Consider the following 26,114-nt stretch of genomic DNA (forward strand, 5'->3'; position numbering starts at 1 on the left):
TAAAACACATTGCGTGTATTGTCTCAATATTTATATTCAACATTAGTTGTGCCCCGCGGTTTTACCTTCATTGCTCAGCTTCTGTTGGTCTTAGCGTGATGATATATAGCCTTCTCGATAAATGGGCTATCTAATACCGAAATAATTTTTCAAATCGGACCAGTAGTTCCTGAGGTTAGCGCGTTCAAACAAACGCTTTAGTAACTCGGTAAATAGTTCTCGTGTGTCAAAGAGAGCCAGTTAATAACGATTTACGGTGCCCTTTTGTTCTGCCTCTTATCTCGCCTTACACACTATTCACGCATGATTTATTTGATATCCACGGTCATCTAACGAAAGGGTCTGATGAATCTGTAGCCCTAGACAAGATGACTTTCTGCTAGGATAGTCAATTATCCACTGTATCGTGTTATTTACACGCTTTTATTCTCTCGTCGCAATATCTCGGTTATTAAGGTAGGAGTTTATTCTAATACCTACCTTTATTTACGCGCTTATATTCCTGGCGATGGATGTTGTATGGTTTAAACTTGAAATGATTTAGTTTTCATTACTATGAGTGAGTTTGATAATGTTGGAGCCGTACTGCAGCTATAGAGGATTTCCTAAAGAAAACAGAAAAGGAATGCCGAAACTTATTATTTATTTTTATAAACTAATTACTAAGGATATTTCAAATTAAAACGTGAGAGAGTAAAACATTATTAATTTTAACATGATAATAATAATTTACGAATGTGGACGTCAATGTTATTACTCGTTAATTAACAAAATAATTAGGCTAAGGGCTACGCACTAACTATTATTTATATTTATTTTATCATTATAATAATTAGTTTTTGAGCAAACCCACTAAAGTAAAGCTATATTAATCAAGAAATTATTTTGACAGAGCGAGTAGAGATTCACAAGAGAGCTTTTTTATTACCTACGCATTGGTTGAATGTCACACGTAAGTACCCCAATATTACTTTTAATGTGAAAGGTCAAACATCTTTTTAAATGTAGATTTTTGTTAATAACTTCAAATGATTATTTAAGAGACCGACTGGATAAAGAAAACTAAAAGTTATGAATATTATAAATCCGATAATTTATTTAAAGACCTTTGTTAATGATCACAGTACAAAGAAAGGTCTTTAATTAAAGGCTCGCCGAGGTATATTTGAAAGTTCGAAAATTCTAAACATTCTCTGTAGTATCACGTATAACGAAATTTTTTTATTTAATATAAGCTTCGTTGGTTAATTTCGACATTTATTTAAATACGTTATAATTTTCACAAATAATTAATACGATTCGGAGCTTAACATCATTTCCCCAAGCAGTATCGGATTCCATAATAATTTGTTCTCAGAAATACAATGATATAAATTTTATGTTGGTAACATTTAAAAATATTATATTATTTATTTCTACTTAAACACAGTAAAAACGATATAGTTTTCTCAACTGTAAAATAATTTATATATACTCACGTAGATCATAATAGCCATTGGGTTGTATAAAATTCTATTGTAATACTCGCAAACATAAAAAATAAATACCAATGCATGTACAAAAACATCTAATAACACAATCTTATTACAACTTAGCATGACAAACTTTCTGGTCGCTTTATAAAAAACTATAAACTTTAAACAACACAGCGCAGTCTTAGGAAACTCGCTCCTGCAAAGTTCGCAGCCCTCCCTCGAGACAATCACATTCATCTCTAGAAAAACCTCAGGCGGCCTGTGATCTCAATATTGTGGCTTCACTTAATCCAATCTACGGGCGTCCCTGTACGGCCGAAAAAGAAATATTCCATACGAGAAGCCATTACGTTTGTACATAAAGAAATAAGTATAAATCAGGAGCGTCGGCCATTACTGCAAGGAGTCGTGTTATTGTGCACGCTCCGTCACGTTTACGCGACGCGAATGTGACAAAATAACCGCCATTACTGAACAAACAGCCTCCTACTAACGCTCACCCTGAAATGCTCTTGATCTTGTGATGTTTAGGGCGATTTAACTTGTACTTCGCGTTATCTTTTACTGTGGGAACGTATATTATGTTTCTATTTGTATCGAAATATAAGCACGAAGAGTTCTGTGTTGCATGAAAAATAACGATTACGATAGTTGATTGAAGTTATGCTAACACTTAACACCGTCTTAGCTAATGTTTATATTAAGATTTATTTATTTTTATGAACACGCATATATAAGTTAATTTTGTCGATAAACACAATAAGTCTTAGGGCCTTCGGGTGATGATTTTGCGTTGTAATAGAGACAAACGAAAAAGTTTTTCACAGAGATTAAAAATAGAAACATATCCAACGACGAATGCTGGTGAGCTTTCTCAACTGAACCTTAAGTAGGGACGTTCATTTCAGAGCGGAACTTAAAGTGAACCAAGACGTGAGTCGAAAATAAGCTTTGTCGTTCGTCTAGACCTAACGAACTTCTTCAAGAAGTGTATTGTCTAGTTCCACGCTACCTACTTTCTTTAAAACTAAATTTTACTGATAATTTTTTTTTTTATGAAGGAACAATGGACAATTTTTAAACTACTAGGTGCATGAAAAATGTGGGTTAATTATTTAAGTATAGCAATTTATTTTTAAACATTACATGTCCTATTTCACTTTTAGGATTTTTATTTACCTGTTATTTATGGACCTTGTACGTGTATTAAACAGTTTTTAATGTGATTGTAGTTTTTTTCATCGCATTCAGAATTACAACAACAGCATTGCCTGACTATTTACTAAGTTAAACTCATGCCAAAATATAAACCGACCAAAATTATCGATTCAACCGAAACATTCTAGGCAACTTGCCGTTTGCAACGGCCGTATTATCTCAAAAGCTATGAAACAAAGCCGAGAAAGATCTGTTTCGTTATCTTCCCACGGCCCCGGTAGGCGTGGGTTAATGATGCAGAAAATTCGTACAATTTCTACGGCTGAGCGAGGGTGTACTGAAACTGGGATTATTCAGTATAGCATGATTACTGCTCGAACCCGTACCACAGAGCTGACTTAGTTAAACCAAGAGGTGCCACGTATTTATAATGAATGCAAATGGAAAATCCCGCGCGCGACATAATAACAGGCTTGTTTGTTGGCTGTCTATTCTTATTTCTTATACGTAGGAGTGTTTTGGCTATTGAAGTGTTAAAACAAGACTACATTGTTAAAGTGTAGTTTGTGGAAAATTTTATGTGATATTGTTTTATTATGGGTATACTCTATATTCATAATAATAGAACAATTATCCAAAGGAAAACCGAAAACAATAAAGACGAATGACAACATTTAGATTACCTATATCATCATTGATATAGACACATAGATACTTTATTAGATTTATATGTATTAGAAATTAATGTATATAATAAAGTTACCCGAGATAAACTTGGAAGATTGAACGATAAACCTTCAGAACAGAAGCAATTTCAGCATACGCCAATTCCGAACGGAAAGCATAACCTCCGTCGAGTGTCCATCAAATTCCCACACAACATCCATCAAAGAGCTAAATTTAACGTGAATAACATCTATCAGCATAACTTCTATGACGAGCTACTCGCAAACGATACAGAAATAAACTTCAATTAACTTTGTATTCGCATATATTTAAATTGATTTTTTCGTTACATGTATCTTTTTAATTTTAATTAAAACTTAAACAGCCGTACAAATAAAAACTTGCTTATTCAAACCTTATGCAATGCATAGATATGATAAGAATAAATAAAGAATAAGGATGTCATAATTTCTTACAAATAAATTTGGAATAACGTCGATGTATCTATGCTCACGCTATGCAATAGGCGCGAAGCGGCAACGTCGCAATTCATTCACAAAATTATGAAAAACATTGAAATTGTCTACGGTTAAGCCTTGGTGCTGTCATTTTGCTGACGCTCGTTTGACTTCGTCGAATTTGTTGTGAAGTTTCATCATACGATGTTCTGTTTATTTATTTTTTAAATATTTATTGGAAATAATTTAAATATATCATTAAATATGCAAGCAAATGATAGATAACGCTATCCAATATCTGGAGAACAGAAGATAAACCCACTTTGAGATAGAGAGTTGCCAAATAACTGGTACTCAAAACATACAACTCCAGGCTTAGAAGATTTATATTTTCAACGAAAGTGTATATTATTGTGATAAGTTTAGAAATAAGTTTTATGTATGTATGGTTTGGCGCATGTTGTAAATAAATAAATCATTATAAATATCAAAAGGGTTTTTCATAATTTCGTATATTTTGACATTTCATACAAAATTTTCCATTTCAATAGGTACGTAATGAAATTATTAATTTGCTCAACTTTTCCTACTTCTCGTATTACTTTCATTGCTATTATTTCAAATTTAGATTGAAAATTGCTTCTAAAACTTGTAAAACACAGCACAATGTACTAAAAGATATGTTATAACTCGGTTATGTCAGACTTATACTAGGGTGGTAGCCGTAATAAGGACGGAATAGCATTAGTATTAATACTTATTACGAAGTTATACTAGGTTACATTTATTTCGTGTTTATTTGTATGATTTTTCCTTATTCTTAGTTTATTCTTTGCATAAAATGTTATAACTCGTTTATTTGTACGGCTGAAAAGATTTATAAGATCAAGTTTCTGATCTTTCAACATATTCCATAAAAAATCGCAAATAACTTAATTAATAGTCCTCTTAGAATTCAAAGAAAATTAAATATGATTGTGAATGAAACGGACCATCCCCATTACCATTTAAAGTCGTAACAAGAAGGAGACAAGAAAAAATCCTCAGCGGAAATTTCATGTAAATTGGGTGAGGCACGAGCGTCGTTCTTTTTTAAATTTGTTTGTTACGAACCAGCCATTGTTATTACTGAAAGCTGACAACCATATAAAATTTATTTATCTACAATTATTACAATGTGTTGAATGTTTTGCTTCTGTACGTATTGGCAATATTTCATATGATATAGAAAAAAAATATATTTATATAAATTTATAAAAATTATTGAATGCCATAAAACCAAAAATATAAATTCAAAAATATATTTGTTTTCACCGTTACGTAGGTAGGTATCGTTTTCTATAAAAATTATATTTGGAAAATTAAGTTACTTTTTAGTCATGGAGGACCATAAAGAAATAATGCTTCCGATTAAGTAAATACAAATATAAATAAAGAATTTTTGAAATCGGTCCAGTAGTTTATGCGTGAAAACCATACATACATACATACATACATACTTACAAACTTTTCCTCTTTATAATATTAGTATAGATAGGTAATCCTATGCTTACTTATTATAGGCTTTTTATTTTATAAGATAAAATAAGCAATTAAGGTTCAGAAATTTCGTCTTAAAAATATATGATGCCATGCTCGGAATAATAAAATCCGTTCCCTTTAATAATTTACTTCCTTTTACATTAGATTTAGTATTGTTTCACAAAACGACCATTTTATATTACACTGATTGTTAGAGAAAGTATTTAATGCAAAGGTGTATTATTCGCCGCTTTTATCTACTGTATACCTAATACAAATATTATTCCTATAATAATAACTGTTAACAAATATACATAGAAATATTTATAAACATCAGCGCTGAAATGACACCGCTATACGAATTTGAAATGAATGATAAATCAAATTTTATTTGCCAATATTCGATATACCGATATACGCAATGCGTAAATTGTGAAAATGTTTACATTTATCAAATGAAATACGTGACAAAGGAGACCGTTATCTAATAATAAGCATTTGTTCGTGTCGTGTTCGTGGCTACTGGCTACACAAAGGGAATGGACCACAAGTCAATAACTGCGTTAAAAACAACCGACTTCAAACTTGCACTTGCAGCATTTCCAAATACAGACAAAAATGCTCATAAAATAAAAACTACTGGGCCTATCCGAATAAAATTTTTATGGGACCAATTCGACACCATCCCGCATCGAACAAAAAAAGAATCACGTAAATCGGTTCAGAAACCACGGAGTAATCGGTGTACATACATAAAAAAAAAAAAAAAAAAAAAAAAAAAAACATACCGGCCGAATTGATAACCTCCTCCTTTTTTTTGAAGTCGGTTAATAAAATAAATACGTCCCATGTACCTAGTATTCGATACATAAAATCTTGACAGGTGGGTCATCGTTAACAAGAGATATGGGTGTAACATAAGGGTAAATATTCATTTATCAGCATCGATTCGTGTTAAGCTGGGCGGGCTGAAGCTGCAATAAGATTGCTTTCGGCTGACCACCTATTTGCGTAGTGGTGAGCGCTTCGACGTTACAATCGGAATACTGGGATTTATCCCCATTGAAGAATAGAAAAGCAAATTATCTGTATAGTACAGACTAATGACAGCAGTAATATCAAATATAATAAAACTAGCTGTGCTCTGCGGTTTCACCCGCATTGCTCCGTTCCTGTTGGTCTTAGCGTAATGATATAGAGCCTTTCTCGATAAAGGGCTATTTAACACCGAAATAATTTTTCAAATCGGTCCAGTAGTTCCTGAGATTAGCGTGTTCAAACAAACAAACTCTTCAGCTTTATAATATTAGTATAAAAAAGTGAAATCCTATGTGTAGTGGGGTAAGGGGCAGATGCATTATACATCTGTTTCACTGATCGATTTTCTTTAGGGACAAGTAGGTGATCAGCCTTCTGTGTCCTGCCAGACCGAGACATTTTATTGTATAGATATACTAAAATTTATTTAATCTTCGAATGTAATATGTATATGAGTTGTATTTCATGTATATGATCCAATTTGCTTGATAACAAAAAATGATTTTAAAAATACCTATTTACTTTTACTCATGTACTTAAGCTTTGTAAATAACATTGAAATTCTGAATACAAGAAGCCGAACAAACGTTAAAAAGAAAAATCTTGCTCCCATATCAACACAAAAGCCATTTTATTTAGATAAATTGCGAATTAATATTGATAAATGTTACATTTTCAGATTGTCGTCGGGGAAACCTTTACAAATTAATAACGTTAGAACATTTTATACTTTGTAATAGAATTACCTTCTATTTTAGTTCAAAAATGAACATTAAATATAATACTGTTAAGTAAATGAAATATAACTTTGATCTTAAAGTAAGTTTGGATAAAATTGTTTAGCAATCGTATTTACAACTCCGCCGAGCGTACCATTTTAATTCTTATTGATTATTTAATTTCAGAATTTACCGCGTTCTCTATAGTTGTATTATTATAAATTCAATTTAAATTAAATAATAACAATACATTTTGAATACCTACCCAAGCGAAAGAATTTTCTTAAAATAAATAAAAATAAATCGCGTTGAATATTTATTTATTAATTATTAATACGGATAATAATAATTGTTTATGTCCTTTAAAATCCCTTTTGATTAGAACTGTTGGCGACATATGTTATTATTCTGTTTTAAATTCAGAACATTTCACTCTGTCAGATAAATGTTATTCTTACCTTTGTTTTGTACCTAATCTACCCTCGGCTACCCTCGGTACGATATTCACATTAATGCTTCAATAGTAATTGCTCCATTAAACAAATAATTAATTTATACGGTTTACTTAGTTGCGGAAAAGAGATGTCACTGTCAGTCAAAGTTATTGATTGTTATTGCATCAATTGACTCCCATAGGGCTATCACAACTTTGTTGACAAATATGCATGCATTTTGTGTCATGCTTTTTTTCCTTATAGGTAAAACAAATCACAGACAATATTAATGAGATTATAGCGTTAAATATATCGTAAAATAAATAATAATAAAGACTCGTAAATGCCCCGAAATATTATATTGAAAAATAATCAGTAGTAGCCATCACTAACAAAACGACAACTGTAATTATTCAGAGAAAAATATTCAACACTATTAATTAATTAGTAAATTGTTGTTATACTGTATTAACTATGTACTGTGTAACGTTATCATAAGGTAAAACAGTACATAATATTAACATTCTAATTCTATTTACTCTAATAATAAAGGATTTAATACGATTTTCCTTTTAGAGATAAAAAAACGAAGCGACATGATTTAATTATTTGGAATAAATTAAATAATTTAAGCACATTTATTCTTAGTTATTTCTTAATTTTTTTCTGAGAATTTGAATGGTGGCAACCCTAGACATCCGAATAATAGGGCAGTCTATTGTCAAGCAAGTCACGTCGCGGGAGGGTTGCCATGTTGTAAAATTGTACGCAGCTGGCTGAATTCTCGAAAGCGAACCAATTTCAACCGAAAAAAGCAAATTCAGTGATGATTATTCACGAAGTGAACAACACGATGCCGGCAAAAAGGAGAATATCAAAACATAATCCGACGCATTATTAAATGAAATTACCTACGTACAAGTGATTATAATAAAACTGGAATTCAATTTCCTAAACTCATGTCCCGAGCTTTGTTTTTCAATCCCACACAAATTAACTGTCACCCTTAACAAAGCAGCTTTGTATCCACATAGACCTCGTCGGATAATATTAGTTTAATTCTCCTTAAATAGTTTAAACCTAACATGGTCAAGGATATGTAGTTATATTTATAGTTATACAATGATATTTACTTCCCTATCATTGCCGAAAAGGGTTTCCTTTGTTGTGATATTATTTCTCAACATCCGAAATTTATTAGCAGTTTATTAGCAATTTATTAGCAGCACATACGATACATGTCAAATATTTCAATTCATTAGTATAATATTATTATTTCTACTTTGCTCATAATATCTCTCCTAGACAGGAGGAATGCAGGAATGTGTAATAAGGGCTAAAGGAAATACAGAACACAGCTTCTCATTGGATTAAAAGGACAAGATTTATATTGTGCTTTTAATTAAAACATCGATTGTATGACTTTTATTATATAATAATATTCTTAATTATAAACATATTGTTGTTAAGCTTAACAACGAATTAGTACTACAATATGTAAAGTATATAAGTACGTGGATAAAAAGGCAGCATATATAACGAAAAATATTCTGAAACAATAGAACCGTCGAGAAAACAAAACACTCGTTTTAATGAGAGATATGTAGAGTATGCCACTGCATTTATTCAAATTTTGCCTTTACTAAAAATAAAAATAATGATCCGTGTTCTCATCATATGTACCAGAAATGCTGTTACAATAAATATGTAACATTTATTGTTCATAAGATAGTAAACATCGTAAGTACAATTCGGCATTTCAGAATTTATACTACTTACCTTTAAATTGATTACATAATTTACGTAGTCTAAAACGACACGAAGCCTTCTTAGATCGATAACAAGTCTCTTGGGCAATCCAGACATTAATTTATTAAATAGTAAGAAGCAATCGGGAAGATTAAATTTAAAAATGAACGAGGGAAGCGAATGTTCCTTCATTTGCTTAAGGTGATGAATTAATTTTTCTAACATTTACGGCCCTTTTCAAACCTTCGTAATTTTTATATTATTAAAGTTGTCGTGATGAAAATTCTTGACAAGAAAGTTCAATAGTAACACAATACGTCTACCGTTTTAGAAACATGATTCCATGATATTTTCTCGATAGAAAAAAAATACAAAGTTATCATTGTTATTTTTTTTTAATCTCTGGCATCTTCAAAATAACAAACGTAAAGTTACGACTTTTTGGATATTAACTATAAAATATACAATCTATACGTCTACCGTGTTAGAATTTTGAAATATGCGATGGTTTTGAAATAAACAAGAAATACTTGAAATTAGCGCGCGACCAGCCAATATAGCGAGAGCCGCCCTGTACCTTCCTACCCCGATCGCTGCACGAGTCATTCCCGCTACGGCCGTCACACGGGGAACTTGTGTCGCTCGCACAATCGTAACAAAGGGTGACAACACGATAAGACAAAATGAGACAAATGGGGACAATAAAGAAAATAAGAAGAAGAAACATAAAGGTTGGAGGAAAAAGAATGCTTACAATTTGAACAAATTAATGAAGTAAGTTGGTTTTATTTTAAATTTGATGATAATTGTATTATTATAGACGATGTTTGATATGTACCCCTGTTTTAAGTACATAACGAATGTGTAAGATTTTTTCATTTATAGCATAAATAATCTGTTCAGAAATCCGGAATCCAGAAGGAAAATAAACCCACTGATTGTTCACAATGTGAATCCACTCCTTCGTAAGTACCTTTATTCAGTCAAAAATGTATGTTATCAAAGCTCTACTGGTTTTATCGCATGATTCCATTTTTAGCAAAAAGCAACAAAGTGCAAAGAAATAAAAAATCATGGTGAACTTAGTGGAAGTATGGCGGACATAATATGGAACAGGAGCTCATTGGAGTAGTATTATATTAAAAAAAAATACGAAATAATTTCAAGAATTACATTTCTTAGAAGGTGGTAGATAAGTATGTTGTATAAAGAATTTGATGTTGATATTTATTTCATTTATACTTACTACACCTGTGCGGGAAATTGCTTAGTAATAAAACAGGTTTATATTCATATTTACATAGTAATGTGAGTTTTCATTTCGAAAAATTTTGTGTAAGTATATTAAATTGAGTTCCTGGGTGATCTGGAAACACAATTGGGCCCGGAAGATGGCGCTGCAGTCACTCCTCCTAATGACATGAACCGATTTGGATGAATATTTGTGTGCACATTTCATTTTTGTGGGATGATTGGTTGATTCGCTTTCACATTAGCTAATATTATGTATTTTTGTTGTTAGAAAGTAAACTTAATTTAATGTTTATAATACATTATTATTGGTATAAATAAGCCAGTGTTCGTCTCACATTGCTGTACCTGCCTACCTACCCTACCAGGGCCTAACTTTGTTCTGGCTATTTTATTTTGATTATTTGTGATGAATAATTACAATTATAATAGAGTGCAAAAAATAAATACATGCGTCAATATATTTTGTGTTTTTTTTAAACAATTTTTTTATTTAAAAAAATATCATTCCGACCGCGGCTTTGCCCGCGTGGAATTAGATTATATCGTGAATCCTGTCTTATCCCACAGAAGTGTTCAGTTCGGATAAAAAGTATCCTATGTGTAAATCCAGGCAATTAGCTATATTTTATCAAAATTGGTAATGTAGTCTTGACGTGATTAAGTAACAACTAACAAAAAAATATACAAATTAACATCCAAAGTTTCGCATCAGTTTTACTGTATTAGTGATATCTTCCACTCTTGACTTTGACTGAGAAGAATTAGGGTTTATAACTTCTTTCAGAAATATTACCTTTCATTTCTGGGCATGACGTAATATCTACGTCAGCATCAAATTCTATCTAAATCCATTCAGTAGTCCGCGTTATTGTATATTATGTATATTATATTTTAAAGATTATTTATAACCTGTATTATTTTGTAATAAAGTAAACATTACGAAATAATAATAATTATTAATAATGTCTAAGTAGTTGTTAAAAAGAAGATTATTTGTTTATAAGCAAGAAAATAAAACCAATAAATCAACAATTAAATATATGTATAAGAATATTATAACTGTATGACGACTCCATACATGTTTGTCCCGAGTCGGCCAGCGGCAGCGCGGCGAGTTTGCAAGAATGACTTCGCGCACACCCGCGTTCGCGATAGCGAGCTAGTAGACTCCGCCCGCCAAGCAGTAGATTTTTTTTTGTGTATCGTCTTAAGGCCAAAAACTTGGAGGGGCACTAAAATTTGATATCGGTTTGGAGTTCGGAGGACACCCTTACTTTATGGCAGCAATTACTACCAACCTTCATCTTGAATATTACGGGATTGGTTTTGAGTTTTATGGGTTCCCGGGATTCGTAGTTACTGCAATCAGAACTTGTTCCAAGCTTACGAAGGATATCTTAGCCAAGTCTCGACGGAAACGTAGAGATATTTTTACCTTGAGAAAATAACGTTTCTCAAATTAATTCGTTGTTAGGTATTATATTATGTTTCAAAAACAATGAGATAGACTGCAAAAAATATTAAGCATTTTTTATATTTCTATTTTATTTCATGTCCATAAAAATTTATAATATAAAATGATGTGAACGCTAACATACAAGCTCAAACTTATTCCATTCTGTAAAAACAGAGAAAACAAGACACATTCATACAATTGTAAGAATAAGCGAACAAAGCACTAACACTAACACATCCTTGGGTATATTTTTACTTTACTTACCGTTTATATTGAATCGATTACCTATACAAAAATAATCCAACATTGATGAGGATTCGCAGCGTACAAAGAAGTAGTTCTTGATTTGAGAAGTAAAAGAAGACCAACGCGATATTTCTATCTGAGAAATAAGATTATTTAATCTATACGTGTTGCTATAAGTTAAAACTCGAAAATGGCTCGCCCATTTCGGATAATTTATTTTAACGTTTTTGTTAAGGCACAAGGAAGGTTCTCATAAATGAAAACATGAAAAAGGAGCAATAGAGCAGAACAACGTCTCGGGGGCAACTGAATAAAGTGCCAAAAGAAAAAAAAATTCTTATTGTTTTTTTTTTATATTTTTATGTATCATTTCAGCAGCATTATTACTGGTTAACTCATGTAAACATCGAAGCTGAAAACGGAAACTTATAGCTTAGATAATTTCACAAAATATTTTTAGTCTTATGAAATTTCGATTTTGTGTGTAGGTACATAAAAGTAGTCAAAGAATATAAAAATTAGTATCTGTTATAGTGTAGTTTATTAGATGATAAACCACCAAGCTGTATTCGTTAACAAAACATATAGCCAAAATTCTAGTTCATCGTCAATAAATTGCAAATACGACAACTTAGAATACATATTTGAATAAAAAGATTGACGGAATTTTCTATTCTATACCAAACACAGTAAGAGTCAGAATTCTCTGTATCGAGTTGTCACTGTATAACGACATTGCTGTGAACAGTTAATGGCGCATAAAATTCGTGGAAAGTATGAACTATCGTATTTATTCATATATGGGACATTTTAAGGTATTATAATGGAATTGATGGAAATAAGCGCTTTATTGCAATTACCCTTTTGTGACACCAATATTTATGCCTCAGTAACTTAAGCCTACAATTTTAGGTAGCTAAGTTACCTTTATATTAAAACGCGCTCTGTATTGTTCTTTAGATCAAGTTTATGTATTTTCAGTGTTCGATATCTTATCTTATCTTAATACTATTATAAAGGCGATAGTTTGTAAGGATGTATGGATGTATGGATGTATGGATGTATGGATGTTTGTTACTCTTTCACGTAAAAACTACTGAACCGATGACAATGAAATTTAGCACACATATAGAGGGTAACTTGGATTAACACATAGGATAGGTTTTATCCCGGAAATCCCACGGGAACGGGAACTATGCGGGTTTTCCTTTGAAAACACGGGCGAAGCCGCGGGTGGAAATCTAGTTTATTAATAAATCAAATAAATTAAATACATAGTTCATTCGAAATATATTTCGCTATTAAATATTTACATATGTAGAGAAAGTGAGACAATAGATTTTCAATGAATGGATCAATAAATAAATTACACACTTATACATATAATAATATCTACATTTGATAATCACAATGAATTTCAATATGACACGAGGGATGTAGATATGACAATTTTTAGTGAACAAAAACATGTTAGAAATTCGGGTCCGAGGGTAAAACACAGTACCTACCTAATATTACGTCGAACCATTAATCATCAACTTATGTACGAATGAGGACATTTCCAGGCACGAAGGCGTTTCACGAACGTGACCCGCTTGCCGACTTATATCTGTTTTTGTAGGACCATAAGAAACGTACAAATCGTATCAGTTATCCTGGCAAACTAATATGAAACGCCAGCAACCCACCCCGTCTCGGCACCGATAAAAATTGCAAACTTTATATTAAGTGCATTCCCTCCTTCCGCCCACTAAGAGGACGAGTTAATGAAGACCCTTTCTTAGCGCATTTTCATTACATTAAGAGGCTTTGTGCAATTTCTATTCTGCTAGAGAGGCCTTTCGCTCCTCAATCCGGTCTAAATGGATCAATCTGTCTTTCAGCTTTAATCTGGCTTATATTTTTTCTACGTCCAGACAGATAATTTTAAATTAAATAATTATTTCCATGAGAATTTGTAATAGGTTTTAACGGATACCTTCAACTCTCTCACCTTCACCTTTCCGTTTTAATCCTATAGATACTGAGCCAATTAAAAAAATATTACATTTTTATTCCTTTGTCGAGAAAAATTATTTATACTCACAAAGATACAACATTCCTTTTGAACTATTTACACAGAAAATACCTACCTATACAATAGACGCTGCTCTTTATACGGGGGTATTATTGTACCTTGTGTTTATTTTACGTAAAAACAACACAATTTAAAACTGCAACCTACAGGCGTACCTACACAATCATTTCAACTGTCGAGGGAAAATTTCTGCTGAAAAGAAAATTTATTTGCACATATATTGTGCAAATAAATTTTCTTATGTTTCTTTTCATTAATTTATTTACCATAAAATAAATAAGATATTTTGTGGCATTCAGATAGAGAAAAGCAAATATAAAATTCCTGAAGTCATCGTTATTCTTGAAAAAGAATCAATAATATAAGTACCTACCTATTATGTGAAAGTCTGCTAAACTTTACAAATAAATTCTTATGATTTTGAAATTCTTCAATCCGTAAATAGTAGGTACAGATATAAAATACGCTTCAATGAACATCTTGTAATCATGATGGACTCTTGGCAAAAAGGCTGAATCAGAATCGAATCGCAGTAGTAAAAGTTCAGGTCAGGTGTTTGAATATTCTTTTATATCTATGCTCTATAATTTTTTTAGGGTGATGTTTAAATATGTAGAGTTCAGATATTGTATAAATTAAGAAATGTAAATTATACCTACGTTTTAATACGTGTTCTAAAAACTTTAGTCGTTTAATACAATTCTTTTAATTTCAGAATTTGGTCACTCTTCTTGAGAGTTTAATACTTCCACACTCTAAATCTGTAAAAATTTCTTATTTAATAACGTTTTCAAATTAAATTTTTACTGTCGACGTCATTCTCAAAAACCACTACACACGAAATTTTTTCCTTTTGGGTTGATGATAACTTTTAATTCAAGTAATTCTCCCACACTACACTATCATAGCTATAGCATAAGATAGATTTGATACTTGATACAGTTTCATTTGGTGACTCGGCGAATATGATCCACGGCTATTGCACAGCAACGCATGCGCAATATGAACACACAGGGCGCCATCACGTCGCGGCTCATCTGGCATCAATAAAAGAAGCCAAATACCAATCAAGACGCACGCAATCACTCTCAATTATTTCTTAACAACTCAAGCAATGCGATGGATGAGAAACAATTCATAGATTCTTCATATACGGAAACGAGGAATGATTTTCATTCATATCTTGTACCTGAGTTTTTAGAAGATTTACAATAAAACTTTTCTCTGTATTACATTTCAATTATACCTAATACAGAATATAAACATTTCCTAGTAAGTAAAAAAATAAAAAATATCCAACTGAACACAATTTTCTGTGGAACAACAAAAACATGCATCTTTATACGAAGTAAATTTGTTTAAATATGAAATAGAAAATGTATGAACATAACATTCATTTTCATTAAATAAATAACTAGTGTACATAGACGGACAATAGCTTAGTAATTTCAGTTTTAAATAGATGAAAAATTGAAGGCACGTGGCAAAAACAACTTGTTAGTTCCTCTTCAATAACCGTTAATAGGATGCCGATATCCTTTTGATAGGTTTGTTAGGTATCTCTTTGAGGTCGCCCTCAAAGAGATACCTACGTAAATATTTCAATATCGCCAAACAATGCGTTTTAAATTTAGGGCATGCACCCGGGTTTACCCGGTTCCGAAAAACCCGGGTAAACCCGGGTTTTTTGATGATCTTGAGAACCGGGTCTGAATAGTATGAAACCCGGTTCTCCCGGTTCCGACCAAAATATACAAATACAAAAATACAAAAATCTTTATTGTTGCATAAACATTTTGTAGATAATACAATGCACTAATCTCCACACTAGGATTCCCTGTGTTGTGGAGAATAGTCTCTTCCAGCTTACGTCTATTTACAGTTTATACAGAGGTAAATTCTTAACTACGAAAATACATGCAATATGCTATTTGAATAAATTTCTGAGAGTGAATGAGATAGGATGAATATAAAATATAAATATATTAAAATATAAAGTAAGTAATATTTATATTTTTCTGCATTATTTTAACAAATTTATTGTATCTGGCAACGTCAGACTCACGTGCATCGCGAATTTTCGTGCCACGCCTCAAACGTGGCTCCGATTGGTTGTCTAACCTTAGATGCTATAAGTTTCCTACGGTTGTATTACCAAAAAAAATTAGGCTTCGAAAATGACAAAAATTAGGCTACAGAAATATTTTTATTAGATTTCTCGTGAATTTGAAAAGCTGTTAATTTTACTGATTCATATTTAATGATCCAGTCATGTTTTTGTTTTTGGTATCAAGCTGAAATTTATATCGAATACTCAAGTCCTCGGTCCCTTTTATGTGAAAAAGTCGAACTCACAAGCCAACGCATCAAAAGATACAGCCGTAAATGCTGAAAATTTTCGAAAATTTCGACATTCGCATGGGACTCAAAACCTACAGCTGGGTACTTTTCATGTTTTTATGTGATACTAGCGGTCCGCCCCGGCTTCGCCCGTGGTACATATTTACGTTTTCTCTACATAAAAACCATCCTCGTACTTCAAGGAATATAATAAAAAAAGAATTATCGAAATCGGTTCAGCCGTTCTCGAGTTATGCGCTTACCAACACATTTTGCGATTCATTTTTATATATAAGAAGATTATGATAACAAGAGCGCCGAGACAACCGACAAAACGCTAAGGAATAGAATACGCTATCGATACAAATTGACATAAGCGTAATATGATGTTTTGCCTAAGGATTCGGTCACACTACCAACGACGACGACGACCACGAACAAAATTTTTATCCAGTCGAAATTAAATAAATTGTGCAAAACACAATTAAAAAAAATTTTTCGAGATCAATGGATAAAAAAATAGGTTTTTCGTAGAAACGGTAGCTCCTAGAAAAAAATGTATTTAACCTTTTTTATAGATAATTTTATGATGTACAATTTTGGTTCCAGGTGATTGTATGATAAAATTACCGTCTCGGTGAAAATCGCAAAAAAAAACTATTTTTTTATTAATTGACCTCGAATTAATTTTTTTCCGAGTACCGTAATGACGGGAGATTTAAATATTTTATTTTGAACAAATTTTGGCAAGATTTGAATTTTGGTCGTGGTCGTCATCGTCGTTGGTAGTGTGACCGAACCATTACCAAAATATCATGAGCTTATGTCAATAATTAGCGGCAATTTCTATTCCTCGGCGATACTGACGTTTGACTAAGGGCCAAGGTACTTTTATAAGACTGATAAATAAAGAGAAGTATTGAAATTTTGTTTCTTTATTAATTTAATAAAATAAGACACAAGCCGCGTAAAATAAAGGCCTATCAGGTACTTTTACACTTACTTTTGTTTAATTTCGTATTTTTTCCGAAGTATTATAAAAGAACCGGGTAACCCGGTTCTACCCGGTTCTGAGCTCGATTTGGAACCGGGTTTCAAAAACTTGGAACCGGATCCGGTTCTGCATGCCCTAGTTTTAATAGACTTATAGAATTTTACGCGTTACTGGGCAGCATATAAATTTTTGAAAGAAGTTTAATAATTTGATCAACATTGATTATTCTCAATATAGCAACACTCGCGATTCGCACCTCGAGTTCCTGGAAGAATATACTTTTTGCATTGTGCTAATATAGAGACTGCAGAAATGATAATAAGTTGTATATTTGTAAGTCTCTATGTCCTTATTTTATATCGATATTGTTATATTATTTGCTATTATTTATTAACGATTATTGATTCGCATCCGTCACAGAAAATAATGCACTAACATAAGAAATATTTTCCATACAAATTGCGAACGAAGAAGAAATTCTATTGTTGAGGCGGTATCACGTGTGGCCGAGAGTATAGCTCTAGGCGCTGCACCGGTATGGCGCAAGACGCAGTTTCGAATCCGACCTCATGTTCGATTTTTCTATTATTAAAAAATTGTCAACAACATACCTTTTTTGCATTCTTCAATGATTTCATCAGAATTGTCGCCGCAATCGTCTTCTCCCTCGCACATCCACGACATCGGTATACACTTCCCGTTCTTACACTGAAACTGTTTCAGCGAACACACATCTGTAACAAAAACAAAAATAAAACCTCAAAATAAGCTCTTTACGTGTAATGAAAAAAATATATAAGGCATCAAATTTAATTACTACAAATTACAATATTAATTAAATTTCTAATGTAATAAACCAAGGTAAATAATAAAACTAAAACATAGATAGTAGCGTTATCATTATAAACATTATCACTTATCACCGTTTAGAAAATCAATTTCAATCAGCAAAATATGTGTATATGATACTAGTTAATTCTAAATTAAGTAAAGAAGGTATTCCTTTGATTGCTCCTGTGTTGTTAATGTATTATCGTTCTTATTAGGTAGGTATTATATTTAAAATTAAGAAATTAATACTAATTACAAAACTTGCTCAATATCATAATTCATTCCTAATTAATATTGCCATTTTTAAGACATAATTATACTTAAACTTTAGCTATATTCATGAATTTTATAAGAGATTTTACTTTAACTCATTAAATTAAAGTTAAATTACACAATTCTTGTTCAGACTAACCTTATCTAACCTTGTACAAAAAACATAGTAAACATACATTTTCTCTACATTCCTAGAACACAAACGAATAAGCAGAAGCATAGCATAGCATCATCATAACATACTATTTTATCTCCATTAAACAAATCGTGATAAATTTAACAAATACTACTGAAGTTATCAAATAAATACACAATAAAGATATAATATGATAGCAGTTTTTACTACTTTAACAATTTAGTATTCTACTTCATAACACGAGCCTTGTTACGGAAAGGTCTTGCACTTGACTTTAGAGATAACAATTTGGATAAAGCGAAGCTTATTCTCACAGAAATTGATGGTAGATACTTTGTCTTGATGTGAGCTGAACCGCCTGAACTTTAACATTAATATAAAAAATATTAATATTAAAAGTTTGGATAATTCTGTATTAGTGCGTCAATTACGCCTACAAAATAGCAAAATGGCTGCTGACGAAATTTTGTATTTAGTGAGACTTTGGCTACGATTAGACACTATAAATAGGAAAAAAATTATCACCTAATTTGCGAATCGAATTGTGAATACACTTAGTAATAATTAAAATTATCACGATCACAGCAACCGCTCAATATAAATTATTTCAGCCTGATTTTTATAAAAATATTGGTTTAAAAAAAAGTAAGGCTAAATAAACAGGGAAGAAGAATTGCGCTCTGATAAGAATGAATATATTATGAAGGTTCAAAATTTTGAAATTGTTCACCCGAAATGTATTTAACCCACGTAATAAATCTGCGGTTTCATCCAGCTGGATTATCTAGAATTTATTTTTCCGACGAAATTAATAACGCAAATAACGAGGTTATATTTTTTTGTATTCTTATATAACCTTTTTGAAGACAAGAGGGAAACAATCGGATAATGAATCTATTTTTACCCTCCAATTATGATAATAATTCCTTGTTAAGTATATAATATGTACTTACAATTAATTTGCAATGTATTTCTATAGGTACTTATGATAAAGCAGCTGCCTCTTTCTCTTTTCTCTGTTGCTTAATGAACGTTTAAATAGGTAAGAAAATAGCTGAAGTAGAACAGTATTTTACGTAGAAACTGTGGGCGAAAGATCCTTTCTATCTTAAAATAACACAGCTGTAATGCGCAATTAATTGGTGTCCAACTGTTTTAATGATTTAATATTAATTTAATGAATATACAAAGCTGCTGGTTTAATGCTATTATGTACAAAATTTTTCAACATAATTCCAAGCAATATTCTGGTAGGAAGGCCTTAGGGGACGACTGGCAGGGCAAATGTAGGCCTCGAGGGCTACAGGTATCTCCCGTAAAATTAAACAGGTAGATAATACAATTTTTCATTATATAATACAAACAGACGTTGAAATAAAATTTGCATTTTAAAATACAATTTTTAAGCTTCTATCAACATTTTGCTCTAGTTATCCATACTAATATTATAAATGCAAAAGTAACTCTGTCTGTCTGTCTGTTACTCAATCACGCCTTAACTACTGAACCAATTTGCATGAAATTTGGTATAGAGATATTTTGATATCCAAGAAAGGACATAGGCTACTTTTTACCCCGGGACATAGGACAGGTTTTATTCTGGAAATCCCACGGGAATGGGAACTATGCGGGATTTTCTTTGACGGCGCGGGCGATGCCGCGGGTGGAAAGCTAGTACAATATATGTACATTTTCTTTATTTTTGCTACGTTGTTTACTTAAAAAGTGGATGGACCATTTAGAAAATATGTCAGTTTTTTTATATCTTTGGTTCGATAAATATCACAAGCTTTTTTAAATTAATTATGTACCTAAAATATATATTGCTCTAAGGAGCTCTCAAGCCAGCCGCCCCTGGCAATAAAAATTTATATCGAAAAATGAATATTTATCTCGATAGCACTATATATACCGAGATACCTGTACAGGAATACAAACAATAATGTCCTACTTTTAATTAAAACGCAGCTTAAATGCACTTAAGTAAATGAAAGCATAAATCTCATAAGTACCTACGTACGAAATACGAAAATTTCATTAACGAATAAAATTTACCTTTACGAGTCATACACAATATTTTTTCGAATAAAACGAAAAATAATAAAAAATTGTGAAGGTACCTACACCTAGCAACGTACCTACATGTAGTTACATTTAACAGGTCACAGCGTAACATCTAGAACTGTAATGGTAATTATTTTTTTATTAACCTCAAAAAAAGGAGGAGGTTATCAATTCGGCCGGTATATTTTTTTTGTTACTTTGAGAAAGTGCGAAATAAATAATATTATAAACATAACGACTAGGTACCACAAACTTCCCTAATTAGACACTTCTCAAGAAGACACCATCGCATCGGTCGTTAGCTAGTTTAAAAAAATGTTTAATTAACATTTACGCTTATTACATCCATCTTATACGTGTACATAATCGATATCCTCGTCTATTGAAAGTCGATCAGTAAATGGAAAAGTGATACTTTGTTAGAGAATAGCACTGTGGGTGTGGGGGTCCCAATTTCCCCACTTGAGGTCATGCGATTGTTGATTGCGGACGTAACACGGTTGACAGCCAATCTCTATGAAACCCCTTTAGTTTATGTCATTGAGTGCAAATTAGCCCGGTCTAGGGGAACCAGCATGATTTCAACGCATCTGAAGTGAATTGAAGCATATCATAGCATATCATAGTTTACCAACTTTGGTTATTCAATATTCATACTATACAAAGAGACGTTATCTTATAAAAATTTGTGTTCACTTATGTTAAAATTAACGTGATTACAAAGTAGTGGGCAAAATACACAGTCACATACACATCATCATCATCATCATCATCAGCCCATATATGTTCCCACTGCTGGGACACGGGCCTCCTATGAGGGTACAGGCCATAATCCACCACGCTGGCCAAGTGCGGGTTGGCGGATGACACATATCGTCGAACTTTCACATACACACAAAACATTAATTACCGTACATTAGATACAAGTTTGATATATCAAATGTAATATTAAATTTAATTCCATTTAGTTTCTCATAACTGAATAGTTTAGCAATGTGGGTTTGTTGATTCTGTAACAAGATCCTTAGCACTATCTATTCTAGTCTATCTGTCTTGGGGTCATTCAACTCAATTGAGCTTTGTTTCCATGTCTAACAGTCACATTATTGTGTTGATGTGCTATTTGCTCAAAACATTGAACTACGTTGATACATTTGATGTAGTTACTACATCTAATAAGATAATTATTTGGTGAGTAAAAAGCTCCCCCAAACCAACGCTAGTGACAAATACGCAAATCTACGCTTAATAGATCTGTTTTTTATTCCACCATTCGTAAATCAAATGCTGATAGCTGCGGCTGCTACGACACGCTCAAATTATACGAACCCACCCATTTAATTAGCAAGTCGACGTCATTGAAGGAACGTAAGCCCTCAGCAGTAATATCGATAAGCAGATGATACTGGGGCCGTTTTAAATCCGAAACTAGATAAATACTCTTCAGCCACTGAGTTGGGTTCCTGTGGTTGAATACAAATGGAGCGTTTATCCCCGAAAGCCAATTTGTATGCAAATTACAGGTCCGTTTAACTATTCTCGTTAGTTGCTCATTTTCGAAACGTCTGCATTTTCGACTTATTTAAAAACCGACTCTGAAGGAAGTTTCATTCGCTGCATTATACTGAATTATAAAGTTTCTGTTTTGATGTTTAATACTAAAGTGTAGGCATATTTCCACAATTCAAGTTCTACTTCAAAGTTTTTTTTATCGAAAGATTTGAAACAAGGTAATCTATTCAATTGTGAAACAAGTTTGAGTGTATGCAAAGGGTGAAAATCAATTGTACTAATACTAGATACTAAATTTGGCTCACTCGCTAAGATTTAGAAACTGTTCTATACCTATGCATTTATATAATCAAGCACATATAGTGCCAATTTTGTATTATAATCTTCATTGGGTAGAGTAAATTATAAACAAATCTTAAATCATTTAAGGATTATAATTATTTAATAAAACTTATATATATATAATATATATTTCTGCACCTGACTTACATGTACGTATATACGTACCATGTGTACACGTACAAAAATTGAAACTAATTCGTCTTAAATTTATGCTTTATTGACATACAATACAATCAATAGTGATTGAGGTCTCTGTTTGGACTGACGTCATAATTCATGATTGGACAAAACATTTGCTGAGGTTGTTGAATTGTCTATGATTGATTAAATATTTGTAACTTCCTTATCACGCTCAAAATGTATAAGGTAATACGAAAAAGTTACGTAATGATCAATATAACGCCATGTTAAATAAGTTTTCTTGGAGAACACCGTTTCGTGATAGTAGAGACAATTAAAAACCACGATACCATAACAAGAGCGCGAACTTTTCTCATATCAGATCTTTTCTGCTAACACGGAAAGTTTTCGTGTCAGTATTGTCGGCACAACGTATAAAACTTGAAGTATAAGAAAAGCAAAGATTGTAACGCCAAATAAAACGAGATTATTAGCAACGTGTTTTTTATGAAAGAAAGTTTGTTATTCCAAATTAAGAACCTATTTGCTTGTATACCTAATTAGCTTATTTAGTGATAATTTATAAAGAACTAGCGGTCCGCCCCGGCTTCGCCCGTGGTACATATTTCGCAATAAAAGGTAGCCTATGTTCTTTCTCAGGGTCTAAAGATTATCTGTGCCAAATTTCATCAAAATCGGTCCAGTGGTTTATGCGTGAAAACCATACATACATACATACATACAAACCTTTCCTCTTTATAATATTAGTATAGATAGACATTAGAAGATACTAGACGCATACTATCTTACAATCTTCATTATCTCATACAGGTTTAAATTCTGAAATACCACATTTATAATATAAAGGCTCATCAAAGATTTAATACTAGCTCCCTCTCTACCCATATTAACTGGCCGGCCATCGACTCTCAAACTTAATAACAACAGTCCAACGAAGACCCGAGGTCAACTTCAAGATTCCAATAGGAATGGGCAGAGGTTCTTAATTGTACTAGTTAACTAGTGTACACATGAAAGTCTTCAGATATCTAGTTTCAAAATTACTTTTTGCCCTAAGGCACTGTGTTTCATTAGATCAAAAAAATTTCCCTGTGCTGTTTATTGTATTTATCGATCAAGGGATGTATTTATAATGTAAGAGTAGAACACCCACGTGTCAATTTCTTATACTTTATTTTTAAAAAAATGACAAACTTTAGGTGAATTTTTCATGAAAAATATTGAAATGTATTCTGAAATAGTAACTGTCTAAGATATTTATTTTAAATAAATATAGACTTATAAAGCATCTTTGGGCGCATATTATCCAGTTTTTATTTTTTGAAAACTACCTCCGAATACCGAGAAATATATTTTTTTCAGATTTTCGTTTTTATTTTTTTTCTCCCTAAAAACGCAAAAGTGCGGCTTGTCACTAGCATAGAATTATTGCTCGTAATAAGGCCTATCACTCATAAAAAAACCACGCCGCACTATTGCGGTTTTTGGGAATAATACGCTATTTTCAAAAAGGTCAAAAAACACAATATAGGGTTGTCGCCAAAAGGTCAAACCAGTTTTTTTTTTCTAAGTGTGGATATACAAGGAATAAAAAGAGATATAACTTACATACTTATCACATCGCAAGCCCGAATTTATATATTAATTGTAATAATGTCCTATAATATTTATTTATTTAAAAAAAATTAGTATAAATAAAAAAAATTAAAAAAAGGTTCCCCAAGCAGGTCATTAGATTTCCTGCCTAAATATCTCATTTATTGTAATATGGTAAAAAATATAGTACAAAACAAAATAAAAAGAATGATGGTCAAAGGAGGATGGCCACATATGACCTGAATGCGAACATTAATCATCGGTGTATCAAAAAATAGTAATTTATGCGTGCTTTTACTAACGGGGTCTAACTTATTTTTTTCGGGCCGGGAAAATGTTATGTATTATTATTAATAAATAAACTCAAATTCATAACATTGTTTGAACGCATCCAAAGTCCAAACGTCTTTCATTTTTACCTGTGTCATGCGTTTCGTTTTCACAGCGCAGCGGGAGTTAATTAGCGATTACGTTTAAAAAAATACTAGAATAATAATATATATTTCTTTGTTTTATTTCACCTATCATATTTAATAGCAAAAACAGTAAGAAAGATATAAGTTATAGATTTAAAAAATATTTTTTGCCATAAATACATTTAATAATATACCTAAAATATGTAAAACGGAACGTATTTTTTACCGGCATAATAGACACAAGTCACAAAGGTTAGATGACACATGACATGACTGACGCGTAGCGGAAAAACATGATTTTGTTTATTATTTGTGTTGTATTGGCTTATATATCAATCAAATAAATAACATAGGCTACGTCGTCCACCCTTAGAATTTAGTTATGGCTGTAGGTATAACTCTAAACCATATTCATTATATACGTAGCCATAACCTCAAAAATGGCAAATTATGTAAAAATTCTAAGCTCCACCACTTTCAAATAATATATTTGCAATGTGGGATTGCTAAGGGTGGTTAGGCGAACCATTTAAGCCCTATATTAATCATGGTCGCGACATTTCATAGTCAGGTCTTGGTATGTATGGGCAGTGGCCGATGTCCTTTATTGACAACCCTTACACTATGTTTAGAAATTGGATTCCTTCTAAAAACCGCAATAGTGCGGCGTGGTTTTTTTATGAGTGATAGGCCTTATTACGAGCAATAATTCTATGCTAGTGACAAGCCGCACTTTTGCGTTTTTAGGGAGAAAAAAAATAAAAACGAAAATCTGAAAAAAATATATTTCTCGGTATTCGGAGGTAGTTTTCAAAAAATAAAAACTGGATAATATGCGCCCAAAGATGCTTTATAAGTCTATATTTATTTAAAATAAATATCTTAGACAGTTACGATTTCAGAATACATTTCAATATTTTTCATGAAAAATTCACCTAAAGTTTGTCATTTTTTTTTAAATAAAGTATAAGAAATTGACACGTGGGTGTTCTACTCTTACATTAAAAATACATCCCTTGATCGATAAATACAATAAACAGCACAGGGAAATTTTTTTGATCTAATGAAACACAGTGTAAGGGCACCAAAGTGTTGTAGGCAGTCATCAATCGATTATAATTAAATATTTATTTACGTAGAAATGTACATTGTACACTGTCATTAGACAACTCTAGCGTAGTATGCTTTACTCGAGAAAGATTTGAAAATAGAAAAAAT

General features: G+C 31.9%; 1 protein-coding gene and 1 long non-coding RNA gene across 7 annotated transcripts in view; one reads left to right on the top strand and one right to left on the bottom strand.

The window, feature by feature from the left end:
• Window positions 1-26,114, bottom strand: part of LOC149907650 (low-density lipoprotein receptor-like) — a 157,159-nt gene that overhangs the window by 118,841 nt on the left and 12,204 nt on the right. For all 6 annotated transcript variants that reach the window (XM_090102675.1, XM_090102674.1, XM_090102672.1 and 3 more), the window contains exon 2: window positions 18,197-18,319. In XM_090102675.1, the coding sequence (XP_089958801.1) occupies window positions 18,197-18,319 (123 nt within the window). The remainder of the gene's footprint in view (window positions 1-18,196; window positions 18,320-26,114) is intronic.
• Window positions 9,839-11,336, top strand: LOC149907651 (uncharacterized). Its single transcript, XR_016456852.1, has 3 exons — window positions 9,839-9,992; window positions 10,122-10,183; window positions 10,258-11,336. It is a non-coding gene; the product is annotated as an uncharacterized LOC149907651 (long non-coding RNA).

This window comes from Colias eurytheme, chromosome 6 (genome assembly GCF_061535395.1).
Source record: "Colias eurytheme isolate Ceu_HAF_F1 chromosome 6, ilColEury1 Martin Lab GWU primary, whole genome shotgun sequence".
Lineage (NCBI taxonomy): Eukaryota > Metazoa > Arthropoda > Insecta > Lepidoptera > Pieridae > Colias > Colias eurytheme.